Here is a 14920-nt window from a genome sequence, read left to right as displayed (position 1 = left end):
TTTCATGCAATCTCTAACACACTGGTAGCATGTAGGGAAATATGACATCAGATTTTTTTTTTTTTTTTTTTTTTTTTTGGGGGGGGGGGGGAATCAGAAACAATGGTACATGTACTAGTGTAGTACTTGTGTAGTAATTTGAAAAACAAGGGTGGATTGCTCCTTTCCTTGTTGAGGCATTATACAGAAAGTTCACAAGTTTCAATTTCCATGACAAATTAGCAAAGTTTTTTCATGTTTTTTTTTTTTTGTATGAACAGCCACACTTTATGCAAATAACCTAAAGTCAAACTTTATATGGTATTGAAATGACATAATTACAATGGCATGGGAAATTAACATAAACAATTTTTGTTTCCACATACACACTATTAACTTTACATCTCCTGATATAAACATCATCTATATGTTTGACATGATCTTTAGTTGTTTCCCATACACAAACAAAACAAAACAAAACAAGTTAGGAGATCCCACTTACGAGCATTTTAAACTGCTGCTCTAAAAATTTGTGACAATAACTACTCAAATAGCTCTCTCACTATCCAAAGAAAAATCTGTAACACGTAAAATAAGCAGTAGTCCCTCATGAATTATGGAGACATGTAAGACTGACATGAAATTGACTTTTTATTAAAAAAAAGGGCATAAAAAAACCCTCAGAGAAACATCAACTATGTACCTGTACAGGTCTTAGATTACATTCTAGTACATGATTTCTTATGAGCTACACTGTAAGACCCTACAGTCCAGAAGAGTGTAACTAAGTCTTCCCAAGTCTCCCCCTTGTCCATTTGGGGGGGGGGGGGGGGATTAGAAGGACTTGGTCCCACAGCAAGGGGCAGCCATGTCATATAAAAGAGAGTTTATACCATTGCCAAGAGCTTGAGAAACTTGGGAAACAAAAATTATATTCTTGAAGGTGTCACACAGAATGATTCTCAATGAAATGTACACGTTCACATCCCAGTGTTTTCATTAAACATGATTAGTTTGCAAGAAGAAATGTCTCAGATTTGCTCTTAGCACAGGAATGTCCTGTCAATGCAAATCCCTACATAGGATTCTATGGGCCGACTAGAAATTAAGAAGGCCTAAAAATCTGATTAGATGGTCAGATATCAAATTATCAAAATAGAGGTAGCATTGCAAATCATTACATCATCAAATACTGGTAAAAAGTAATTGTTTAACTTCACGAAACACACTGTTGAAGTCAACTTGAAGAGCAATGCGACACCAAGGGAAATTTCTTCACCACTCTTTCAGAATAACTGTCTGGAGTGCACCAAGGCCTAGTGAAGCTACTTTAACCCACGGAAAGTGATCTCGACTTAAGCAAATGGAAATTCCAACTTGACAACCATGTTAGATCTGATACAACACCAGAGAAGTTTGTTTGCATTCAAAACAAAGACTTTCCTGAATGACATTAAAACAAGTACAGAGTAGTCATTGACCAACTGTAGAGAGTATCATTCCTTCATCATGTATGGAAACACACCACTATGATTTATTTCTTTTTTTCTACCTTCATGGGCAAAAGACACCATCTACCTGTATTCTATTAAAAAAAAAAAATGAGGCAATTTGTGCCATACATACACACAAACAAATATATATATTTTGCAGGCTAAAACTCTATTTCTGCGGCTACGTAATGATTACCCTAGAGTTATCCAGGAGTAATGCTCAACATGAAACTATGTTGATTATTATATACTGATGATGAATTTAGACATCATTAACATTACTGGTTCATTTTGGGTGCATATCACTTTCTTTTTCTCCTGATTCAAGTGCTTCAGAATGGCTACCTATTCAGCTATATCCTTCACAAGTCCACTATGTACCTGCCTCTAATCATAATGAATAATCACACAAAATCACACAAACAATGCCTTTTATCACACCGTCACTGTACTGTCATGAAAATATAAACCTTCGGTGTGACATATCAAATGACAGAGCATGGGACACAGAAGACTCAGTTGCCGTCAGCTTGAACCACACACAGATCATAGAAATTTCCCATCCCAATCACTTGGAGCAGGCTTGCCTTGGAGTATCCTCCTCCCTCGCACCTCCTCTTCAATATTCAACATCGCTCACTACCAGACAGCAGTTTCCCCCGCCCGTTACTATGGTGTTCTCTGACACCCACTGGACACTGTTCGTCTCCGAGCGACCATGGACCGCTGTGAAGTTAGAAAGTGAGATGATTATTCTTCATTGTTTGTTTGTCTTTTTTTTTTTCTCCATTGCCCTACACGGCAACAAGGTCACTACATAAAATCAAATACATTTCTTCATGAATACTGATTTGGCATTATACATCACAATAGAGTTTTCTTCATTTCAATTCAATATCATAATTTCACTGAAATATGTCATATATATATAAGAATACAAGAAGAACACAAAAATGTACAGGAGAGGGTCAATTATAACTATTCCTTAGATATCTATAATAGCAGTGAAGATAATGCTGGCATACTGGAATTTCTGCTAATTTTCAAACAAGGAATTGATTCCCACAAGGTTAGGAAGTATGTTTTGAAATTGAATACATATACACACACACATCTCCCCCCCCCCCCCCAACACACACACACAAAGATATAGTATAGACACTGTAAGTTACAAAAGATGACACACAACTGCGATGCCATAAATTGAATGTCTTGGACCCAGACCCTGATGTCAAATACACAATGTCTACTTGAATGTTCTTCAATGGCGAGACACCCAAAACCATAACATCACCTACATTCAAAGTTTGAAGGCTTTCTGATCTAGAGATCAGAAGTTATGGCTCAATTCAAGCTAATTAGCCACTCAATGTGGACTAGCTTGTGCAGGCCTAATCAATCTTATGATTGTCATCTACACATTCTGCTCCCCATTCTGAATTCCACATTCATATTCTGTCAAACACAAGTAACAAACAGTCATATGAATGGACAAATGCATGAACAATAACTGTGTCACCCCAATATTCCTCCACAACCTTCACAATAAGCTACAATGCTGCTGATCAGTGACAATTCTGATCTGGTCCTCAGTGAAATATGATGTCTTGTTGGCTTCCGTAAACAAGGCATATATCACAGTGTAAAAGTGGTAGCGAATTTTACACTCCGCTCAGCTGGTAAAAAATTGAAAACAAAGCAATATTTAAGGGTTATATGTGCCCTGAAATGTTCTTACCTGCAAAATTATAGGCAGCAAATTTCATATAAATTAGCCTAGCATAAAAAAAAAAAAAGATACATAAAATAAAAAAAAATTGAATGACATTACAGATGATAACATTAACATTTTGTGTAAAGTTTCTACAGATACAGTACCATGTCAATGAAATGTTGAATCTGATCTTTACCACTGACTCCTGTTCTGACTTTCTACCTAGTGCACTTCATTTTTGCCACTCATTACGACCACTGCACAGGAATAAAATTTATGGCTTTCAAGTTGCGTTTTTTTGTGTTTTTTATTGTGTTTTTTTTTTGCAAAGTTAGCCAAAAAATGTCATCACGTGAATAGGGCTTTGTGGAAATCTTTCTGATAATGATGAAAACTTGTGTATTTGAAGCTGACATTTGACATCAGTCTCTTACTGTGCACCTAATAACCCTTACAAAGGGATGAAAAAAACAAACAGTAGAGAAAAAACAAACAAACAGAGGGATAAGAGAACAGACGTTACAGATGAGACAGACATATCAGATGTTGAATGCCTTACAGCTTCAAACAAGAAACGGGATGATTAATGCTGACTCACCCTTTTCCTGAATGAGTGGAGCAGTTTCGTTGACATCCCAGATGTAGACCGAGCCATCCATGGATGTGGAGGCATAGTGACGACTGTCAGGGCTCCAGGCTACGTCATGGACTTTGGTGTAGTGTCGGTAGTCTACATGACCGACGGGCTGTCGGCAGGTCAATAAAGCGAACGGTTAGGGAGGTGACAGATCGTTTCACCGAGAAAAAGATTTCAAGTACAGTTAAAATGCTTTTGTCAGCTATGAGTCTACCACTGACCCAAACAATCCACTGTATTTGTTCATCCATTAATTTGCACTCAGTCACTCTGGAAAGAAATGCTTAAAATGACAATAACAATGAAACAATCACTTATTGTCTAACATCTGGGAAGATTTTACTATAATGGGCCTACTGACTTTTCAACATAAGGTGCTCAACCACCGAGAATGAATATATTTGGAGACATAATGAGACAAAAAAACCTGTATTGTCAAAGGTGTTTTAACCCTAAAGGGACCGGGGGGGGGGGGGGGGGGGGGGGCAGAATCCCCCTGAACATTTCACGCTATAATTCTGTAATGCAAGAAGACCTCGTCACGAGGCTTCTTGACTTTCTTTGTTTAAGTCTCACGCAACTTTTGAGACCAAATTTGCAATGTCTTAGCATAGCCAGAAATGCCCGGCCTGATTAGGGTTAAAGGGGAAGGCTAGTAACTGATCAGTGGGAATCAGTGGAAATGCTGGGAGATGATTGTTCCAATCCTTATGGGATTCATTCAAGAGTTCATTGTGTATCTATTGTTGTGTGAAAATGATTTGCTTCAGAATGGTCTCATATCCAAGTAATGTGCAGTTTAATGCTTCCAGGTTAGCGTCCCTGGTCAGTGACGGAGCATTAATCTGCACATTACTTGAATATGAGACCGTTCTGAAGCAAATCATTTTCACACAACAATAGATATACAATGAACTCTTGAATGAATCCCATAAGGATTGGAACAATCATCTCCCAGCATTTCCACTGATTCCCACTGATCAGTTACTAGCCTTCCCCTTTAAATTCAGTCCATTGTTTATGCAAATTTCTTTTGCATAAATGTGCTTGAAAGTCATCAGCAGTCATCCAAGAACAACTGCACGTTGACACACTCACGTGTAAGATGTGCCTATTCCATGCTTATTTCCGTCCATGGACTAAATTCAAACTATGGTTTTGATTCAAAACACCTTCATGAATGTGGGTCCTATAATTTCACTCATGGCATGGCATATCACTATTAAGCATGCTAGAACACCTAAAACACTGCAGGATTCCCCACACACGATGGACTCAACAATGATTATGATGAATTTCCCTTTAAAGGATAAATCCACCTTAAAATGGAGTTGAATTTATCAACGATGACAGTCTGAGACCAGAGGAGAGAAGTTTGTCTGTTTGTCTGTATCTAGTTCCATTAATAGGGAGCTTAGATTTTCATGACAGGGACATTCAGAGGAAAAAAACTTGTTCTGAGCATGCGCAGACAGGCACATCAAGTTGATCTTTTTATAGCTCGCATCGTCTGAGTTTTTCACTACGCGTTCTGGGCTATTTTTACGTCCGCTCAATTTACGACGCAGAGAGCTACTTGATGCACCGATCATATGGGGGGCCCATTTTATTTTCATACATTGCATCCTAGCGTAATCTAAAGCTACTTTTCAGCACGACGCAGGGAGAGGGGAGAACGTCCAGCGCACTCGTCGTCTCAAACGTCCGCGCAGCAAATCTAAAGCTCCCTAATATCATCAACAACACATACATATCTACAAATATATTTATAACATACAGCATAGTACTGATTAGAAGCTGATGAGAATAGAGCCACTATCTTACCTTATAATCATCTTGGACTTTCCAGAGTTCCACAAACTTCCCTGTGCTGCCCCCTACGAGGTACTCTCCATCCGGAGAGTACCGACACCTAACGATCTCTCCCTCTATGGCCTTGAAGCTTGTTTTCGGCGTCAACGTGTCACTTGCCAGGGTGTAGATGTACATGGTGCCATCCTGATGACAAAAACAGCAACTTGGTCAAAATCATCTAACAAACACTTTACATACAGTACAATGTATCTCGTAACAAAGAAAAAAGAAAAGAAAAAAAGGCATCCTTAATCCAGTCCAAAAAAAGAAAAAAAAAATCAGCACATCAGGGATCCTCAAGTAATAGCACTTAATTTGATATTAAAGGTCCTGTTTACCTTTGGGAACAGTGATTTAAAAAAAATTCAAGATATGACATTTAGTGCATATGTGTAGGTCTGCTGTACCACAAAACATCCTATCATATAAAGTTTTCACTATAAAGCCTAAAATATAAGGAGATATTTGTATTTTTCTCATTAAACCGTAACTGTAGACGGTTAAGTCTGGAAACATTTTCATTATAACTATTGTTCACATTTCGTATATTCAACAATACTTAACATCGATTTTACAGATTCAGATTTTTACAGTGGTTGTTTCTATCCATAACTCACATTTCAGAACTATTTAAAAGCACTAATGCTGGGTTTTTGTTTCATCTGCAAATGGTAAATTATGCCTTTAAGACCTTTTATTAAGAGCTTTTAATCTCTACCTGTATTTGTTCTGCTTCATTTCAGTATCTTCCTTTGGTAAAACAACTGATTTAATTCCATACTTCACATAAGTTTTCAGGACAGATCTTTTTGTTAAACTGTGGCATCATTTCTTTTTCAAAAAAATCCTGACATGACTGGACATCTATCTTTTGCACCGTAGCAAAAAGTCACCAAAAAGTCCATACAGTGGAAATGCCCAGCTTAGGTCATTCTTGTATCAGAAACTATGAAGATGTAAAGATTACCACTGCCCTGCAGTCTTTTAACATCAAGCAGGATCTTTGTTGAAAGATTTGTGAACAAGTTTTTCTCTCCTGCACATGATGCGTAAAAGCAGTTGGATTCCGGCTACACTGACAATTGATGTAGACTGGCCTTTGAAGAGAAACTGCTGTGTCTCCTGTGTATTGGTTTGTTTGTTTGTTTGTTTGTTTTTTCATAAGGACTCATTAGGCATTCAACATGAGTTTTTCTATGATTGTATAGCCAATAATTATGAATACATGAAAGGGGGGGGGAAGGGGGAGAGAATGTCTGTGTGAACTTTAATGAGGAAAGGAATGACACCCAACAGGGAAACATCTTCAGTAAGAGCATTGATGAGCATGCTTCATATACTAAAAGACAAACAAACAAAAATTTGATAGCTGATATTGTTTCAAATTTGTAATAATTTTGGGTATTATGATTTATGTGAGAAACTAGGCAGACAGTGTACCGGTATGTATATAGTAGCTGCACTACAGAAATTCTCCTCAGTATCATCGTTATCAATCATTACAACATACCTCAGCACCAACTGCCACCTCGGACTGGTTGGGGTGGAGGTCAACAGATGTTGCCTTGAACGGGACATCAAGCACAGACACCTTCTGGTCATTTCGGACGACAGTGATCTGTGATTTGCCACGTGTGGATGATGATAACAAACAGGAACAAAACATTAAAAAAAAAAAGCAGATTGAAGATTGCATGCTGCAAACAAAGTCAGAAAGTACTGTAAAACGAGGAATTTTCGCGTGCATTTTAATTTCACGAATTTCGCGAACACCAAGATTCGCGAAATTAAAATGCACACGAAAGTTCTTGTCTACACTATATGCATTGAATGCCAGTGGCAGTTCGCGAAAATTTCATGCCGCAAAAAAGGCCGTCGGCTCCAATTCGCGAAAATTTCATGCCGCGAATATATCATGTTTCACAGTACCCTTTAATGAGTAAACCTACTGTACGTTGGTCCCTACACTCTAGCCAGGCGTGGCGATACGGTGCAATTAACTCGCCAAAAGCATATGACCTCGAAGCCTCATTTGCATAAAGTAGAGAGCTTGTGTATGCAAAACCGCTGGGGAAGTATTGCAGGACAATCGCAATATCTCACCTCAGACGCCATCAAATGATTAAATCTATACAGCAAATTGAAGAAGAAACTATTTTCTAACTTGCCATGTTAGTTATTTTGGGTTTTATTGAGGATAAACCTGTGAAAACAACGTCAAAACTTAGCTTCCAAAACAGAAAATTTGGTCTCAAAACAAGTGTTATTTTTTCACATTTTCCTTCATTGCCCCAAAATGAAACTTCGGTATATGACTTATGGTAGTATATCCATACTGTGTTCCAAATATCTTTTCTGTATCATTTGGCGCACGGATATGTCCGGAAAAAATCGAGATCACTGTCGCTTGTGACCCACGTAACATCCATAGCGTAAGCAGTATGCAATCCGATGAATCGGTTTTCGTGCTGCGTGTAGGTGAAACAGTTGAAGCACATTGCAGAGTTCCTCTCTTGCCCACTCACCACCCTGTGGACCGAAAACCGAACCCTACCGCATTGCGCCGAACCTGACACTGCTGATTGGCTAAGCATGCACTGACCAATAGAGAACACATGCGCAGGAGGATGACCTAGTTGGGCATGTCCAGTATTTTCTCTTAAATTGGGTTGTCTTTTTGCTCTTATTTTCACCTAACTACTAATTGCGCAAAAACGAAACTTCACAGGTAGTGAGTCTGGTGTATACAGACTAGCAATATGTTAATCAAATGCATATTCATGCAGGCGCAGACTTATGTCCAGAAAAAATTGTAACCCTTTCCCACAGTCGACTCAAACAGAAAAACACACATATCTCCAAAGATACATCAGCATTTTGCCCAAAAATCATATGAAGGATGATATCCATATTAGATACACTTGTATATGTGTGAAGTTACAAGGGAATTGGTTCTAAAATAAGGGAGATACGAGGAGGTGAACTTTCGAGATTTTTTTGTCCTTCCCTCCGCACAGCGCGTCGATGACCATTACGAATTCAAAAGCTTTGGCCTCTTATCAGTAACTTAATTGCACCGTACCGCCGGGGCTGTAGCATGAAATTATTTCACAAGACATGCTCACATAGTAGAGCGGTTAAGCCCTCAAAATCATGGGAATTGTGCAAAATTTGACTAAAGCATGAAACTTTCACCAGTGTTAGTACATACCATAACATTCATTTCAAGATCGGGAGGTAAGTCTGATTTGACCTCTAATGACCCCCAGAGGTCAATGAACTTTAAATCTCAGAATATTGATGTTTGGCGGCATTTCTGAATGATAGGCCTAGATATGGTTACGATACACTAAATATGCATTTGTACCACAAAGAAACTACTGGTATCTCCCGATTCCACAGGGCATTGACAGGTTTCGATCTTTGACCTCTGATGACCTTTAGAGGTCAATGACCTAAAAATATCACAATATTGATCTGTGATGTTATTAGTTAATGATAAACATGGTTAAGATGTGCAAAACAAGCATATCTGTTTTACAATGAAACTGTCTTCACATTCCAAAGAGCACAGATAGGTTTCTACCTTTGACCTATGGTGACCTTTAGAGGTCAATGACCTCAAAATATCAAAATATTGATCTGTGGTGTCATTAGTTAATGATAAACATGGTTCAGATGTACAAAGCAAGCATATCTGTTTGACAATGAAATTGTCTTCATATTCCAAAGAGCACAGGTTTCTACAATTGACCTCTGTTGACCTTTTATAGAGGTCAATTACCTCACAATATCACAATAGTAATCTGTGATGTCATTATCTAATAATACACACGGTTAAGATGTACACAAACAAATATATCTGTTTTACAATTGTAGCCCAGATGGCTACTAGCACATATAATAAAGAATAAAATAGAATAGAATAGAATAGGAAAAGAGAGTAAAAGAAAACAGAACACTGCGGTCGTTTTCCTAGTCACCCTGTGACGTCAATATGCTCAGTCTTTTTCCCTTCTTGGAGTTTATGAAACCGTTTATCTTCCTTCCAGCTATTTCCTCTTTTTTTTTGTCAATTCTCTTCCAAGAAAAGTGTATGGTCTTAGGAATTTATGAGTTTGACCAAGGAGATTCAAGAGAATGGAGTCACGACCTTCTTATTTCCTTAACTAGATGTTCGATGCTGCCGCTCAAAAATATTTGAAGTATGTGCCAAATGGGATCTGCAATGCGGATAGTAAGACAATTGACTCCTGTCTCATTGCATAATCACCAGCCACTTTCTAAGGAAGATATGTCTTTGTGATGGTAATTACGTGTACTTTTCGCTATCCCTTCTTATAAAAGATAGGTGGTAAAGACACGAGGATGTGCCAATAGAAATTGCACAAAAAATGCTGAAATAAAGATGAAAATTACTCGACTGGGCATACCCGGACACTAATCTGATACATCTATCAATAAAGAATTATACTTGAAGATTATTCCATGTTAGTTATATTTGTCGGAATTAAGTGGAAAAGTGATAAAACCTGCTTTCCAGGATGGTACAATTTTAAACATTTTCACATGATACAGCTCTGATTTACACTTTTGCACAAATTTCTGTGCAAGATTGACTTTTGTTTTACATACTTTATTATTAAATGAAATTTCATTTCATTTAATAAATGAATAAGCAAAATATGGCCAATATTATGTTAACGTTCAAAATCAATCTCAAGATTGCTCAGCAAGACGTTGGCTTCGAACATCGATCATCAAAGGCACGAAAGCACTTGTGAAATTCCTTTGTACATCAACAGAAATCTGACTACTGTTTGAATAATTACAGCCAGTTGGAACTCCAACTCTTAAACCTCCATAGTATGACATTGGCTACTTTCCCCCGCTAGCGGTCAGTTCAATGCACTCTCTATCCCCGCAGCCTCGCACCAAATTACGGGAAGTGATGTGATGACGTGTTTTTGCTCCCTGATCCCCAAACATAAATGACCCTCTGAGCTGGAAGGTCGCCCTCCTGCCAGAATTTAGCCCTCTTATTTTAGCATTTATTGTTTAGTGGAGTGGGTAAAACAGGAATTCCAAAAACAAATTCAGGGACAACGACCCAGAGCAACGATGATGTTGGATGTCACAAGGACATAATATTCATTTGGTTTATCATTTTGTTATCCAAGAAACAATAAAGTCTTTACCAGTGGTTACAGAGAAGAAGTAAATGAAGAAACCAAAAGGCGAGTTAATCAAAAATTGAAATTGAGTTTTCACAGAAACGAACAGGTGGAGCAAATTGAACATTTGCCCAATAAGGAATTAATTTCTAGTGAACACCACACCCCAATATAAGATTGAGCAAATGAAATGTTTTAGGGAAAGGAAGTTTGTTAGTAAATTAGTTATTAAAAAAAACTAGATATATCGCTACGGCAACTGATATGCCTCCGTCATAATGCATGGTTCTCCTAATAGGTCTATAGTACAATGTCTTGACAATGTGTGATGACAGTTTCACACAACTGGCAAAATATTAAAATGACAGGTTTGACACAAATGTGCTGAACGTTCACTTTCCTAGAACTAGGTTCAATTGGATGAATGATTAAAATGTCAGAGTGCAGGTATTTGGGGAACTGATGATTTTTACTTGACTTTTGACCCTTTTATAAGTTTAAATGCATTGAGTAATTTTCAAGGTATTGAGAAAAAGTATAATTTCAGTATCAAATGGGAAAATAGCATTATCTATCTAAACCTGGCCTTTGACCTTTGACCTCACAGTTCCAAAGAGAATCACTGTTAGGTTGAACATGCATAAATATGTAAGTTTCATGATGATACCTTGAGTTACTTTTGAGATATAATGGAGGAAAAAGTGCAATTCAGCACTTTCACTTGACCTTTGACATTTGACCTTTTGGCAAGAAACTTCCCACAGAATATATATTGGGTAATACATGTATACATCAAGTAAAAAAAAAAAAAACCTTCAGGCATTGCATAAATATAAGGAAAGTAGTGATATTTTGAGGAGTTGACCTTGACCTTTGACCTCCTGACCTTTGAACCATGACCCCCAACTTCCCTAGATAATCACTGCCCATTGGAACAAGCATATATACTAAGTTCCATGAAGATACCTTGAACCATTTGCGAGATATGGAGAAAAACATGAATTTTCAACCTTTTTTTTCACAAAATAACCTGTGACCTTTGACCTTTGACCCGTGACCCTAAAATCCAAACAAAGTATTATCCCCCCCAGGATATACCCTCATACCAAGTTTGATGTTAAACCACCACACGGTTCTTGAGATATCGACAAAAACAAAACGGGATGGACGTACGTACGGACAGACGGACGGACAGACGTACGGACGGACGGACGACCCGAAAACATAATGCCTCCGGCCACTTCGTTGGCGGAGGCATAAAAAAACATGTTTGAGCCGAGAAATCAGTAAGAGTGGCAAGCACAATGGGAGTGGCTTCACACTACGTATGTAGTGAAGCAAAGGCTGCAGAGTATTTTGGAAGTTTGAGGAACTTTGAGAATAGTTGGAGACCACAAAGATAAAGTCAGGAGCTCCCCTTCCTTGATACATCATGCCCTCCTCCAAATTAATCAACTAATCTTTATCGACGCTGAATGCACCATCGACCTTTATACGCTGTGAATGTGATGAGGATCCGACTGTCATGACTGAATCGGCGAGCAGCAGCACACGAGGAGAAACTGTGCATCACGATAAGACAGAACTTTGGTTTACGCCAATTTGGAGTGCAATTACAAACTCCAAATAGTCAACTGGTGTCATCGGAGATGTTGAAGCGCCCTGTCAGACTGATACAAAGTGGACAGTGATGGTGACGAAGAGTCTAATGAGAGCGTGACAGCAGACCACTCAACGAACGGCCCAGCCACACTGACGAGATCAACAATGACATGCAGACGAGGACCTCATTCGTCGACCGTACCGATGTTGAGATAAGTGGCTACACCCACTAACATCATTTCTCCCTACCAACCGAATCCCTCCCTTTCCAATAGAATAAGACGGTATATGAAATGGTCTCAAAAGCCGTAAAGAGTCACTTAAGTGATGAGTGGAATGCTCAACTAAGTTGTGAGGAAAGAAACTTATATGTGACGAAGTCTCGGTTTCAGACCTACAGGAAGGCAGGTCGTTGAATAAATATGCTGTTAGTAGCATTGGTGTTATCTATGTAAATTTTATCATTCGCGGACATTTTGCATTTGGTGTTGTGGAACAATATTTAGTTTCTTCTACTTTTGGAATTTTGGTGATGATTGGTGTCTATGTGAGTACCTAACCCCTAACCAGAACAGAGAGAAGCTGACAGACTAATCCAATATTTATCCGCCTCTGTACAATAATTGGTCGCCGGCTTGGAGAAAGTCGTAAGGAGTTTTAGGGAACTTACACAATAATGACATTGTCTTCATATATTCCAAAGAGCACAGACAGGTTTCTGCCTTTGACCTCTGATGACCTTGACAGGTCAATGACCTCAAAGTATCAGAATATTGATGTTTGGCATCATTGATTAATGGTAAACATGATGATGTTGTAGAGAGCATTGGTAGGCCCTATTCACTAATCTGGTCTGGTGTATACCGAAAATGGAAAAACATATTTAAAAAATCGACCATTGACCCTTGCCAAAAACACTGCCCCGGAGCCCTCCCCCCCCCCCCCCCCCCCACGCTTAGAAAACACACACACACACACACACACACACACAATTTCCGCCGCCCCTGTTTAGGTGTACTCTTTAGGAAAACTGAATATGGAATTGTGAAGTGCACGTCACCATGTCCCCGGGGAAGATATATCATTTACACTGTATAATGCACTCGCAAATCTGTCAACCCCCCCCCCCCCCCCCCCCCTCCTCCTGGCAAAAGGCAGCAAGTGACAAATGCAATATATTTCTTATAAATGAACAAATATTGCGCTGGCGATTCCAATGACATATCTCAATAGGATTGATTTCTATGCCATATTTTTTCCAGGAAAACATCAATAAATCGGATTCGGGTAATTTGTCAAACTCTTCCCCCCCCCCCCCCTCCCTGCTTAAGTAGGACAGTACGTGTATAAAGAGTGTAATCATTAAAGAGGAATGACTTTAATTTAGGTTTAAAGACATTTCAATAGATGTAGTGTGATTTGTTATGGAGCAAATCATTCTACTGTTTGCAGTCTTGTAAACATACTCGGGGCGGATCCAGGAATTCCGTAAAGGGGAAGCTCCTTTGCAAAATTAAAGGGGGACGCACACACCCCCCATTTTTTCTTTTTATTTCATTTGTTTTAGCCAAAAATAAAGAGGGGGCACGCGCCCGGTGCGCCCCCTCTGGATCTGCCACTGATACTTGTATCTTTAGCGAAACCTGGTTGAGTACGTAGATGGTGATAAGTATGTGTCCATGAAAATTCTGATGTTAAAAGCATACGTGATGGGAAATGTAGACAATATGTGCGAATGCTTCTACGTTTCCTGCTAAACTTATTTTTTAGTGGGGAAAGAAAAGAAAAGAAAAGTCTCGCTTCATGAGAGATGTTAAGATCCCGCTCTACACCACAACACCTACGGATATTTCCGCTGGAGGTGGGTTGGAATGTCTTGTATAGAGCACCAATCATACGTGCAGATTAATAGGCACGCTATCTTTTGAAAAGAAACAATACTTTGTTTCACATTGTTCGTGGGGAAAAGAAAAGAAAAGAGAAGTCTCGCTTTATGCATGAGAGATGTTCAGATCCCGCTCTACACCACAACGCCTACGGATGTCTAGGCTGGAGGAGGGTTGGAATGTCTTGTATAGAGCCCCAACCGTACATGCAGATTAATAGGCATGCTATCTTTTGAAGAGAAACAATACTTTGTTTCACAAAAGATGATAGCAGAAAGACAACTGATAATCATCTGCTCATGTAAAATCAAGCAGAAGTTTTTCAAAACATTTCAAGAGGCATCTTAATGAGTTACAGTCTGTTAACGTGTCAATATAATGTGAAAAACAAATTGAAGGCCACCTGCAATAGGCCACCTGCAATACAGCCTCACATTTTCCTACATCACAACAACTTTGATCAACACATTCCATATGGACCTATCACACACATGGACCAGAAACGAAGGTCTCTCTTTGATCCTATCATACCATTAAGGGTAAAATACCATTAAGGGTGAACTATTGTACCTGGTACCATA

At 38.8% G+C, this 14920-nt stretch overlaps 1 protein-coding gene across 1 annotated transcript in view; it reads right to left on the bottom strand.

Annotated features, from left to right (window-relative positions):
• Positions 1-2091: 2091 nt before the first annotated feature.
• The window catches only part of LOC139708681 (WD repeat-containing protein 1-like), a 38535-nt gene continuing 25706 nt past the window's right edge, over positions 2092-14920 (bottom strand). Inside the window, exons 13-16 of the mRNA XM_071620614.1 lie at positions 7188-7295; positions 5648-5821; positions 3785-3932; positions 2092-2198 (exon numbers count right to left, since the gene is read on the bottom strand). Of these exons, the coding sequence (XP_071476715.1) occupies positions 2092-2198; positions 3785-3932; positions 5648-5821; positions 7188-7295 (537 nt within the window). The remainder of the gene's footprint in view (positions 2199-3784; positions 3933-5647; positions 5822-7187; positions 7296-14920) is intronic.

Source organism: Diadema antillarum, unplaced genomic scaffold, assembly GCF_040938485.1.
Source record: "Diadema antillarum isolate AM-2024a unplaced genomic scaffold, OU_Dant_1.0 seq00001366_RagTag, whole genome shotgun sequence".
NCBI classification, from domain to species: domain Eukaryota; kingdom Metazoa; phylum Echinodermata; class Echinoidea; order Diadematoida; family Diadematidae; genus Diadema; species Diadema antillarum.
This window is presented reverse-complemented; position numbering and strand designations above follow the sequence as displayed.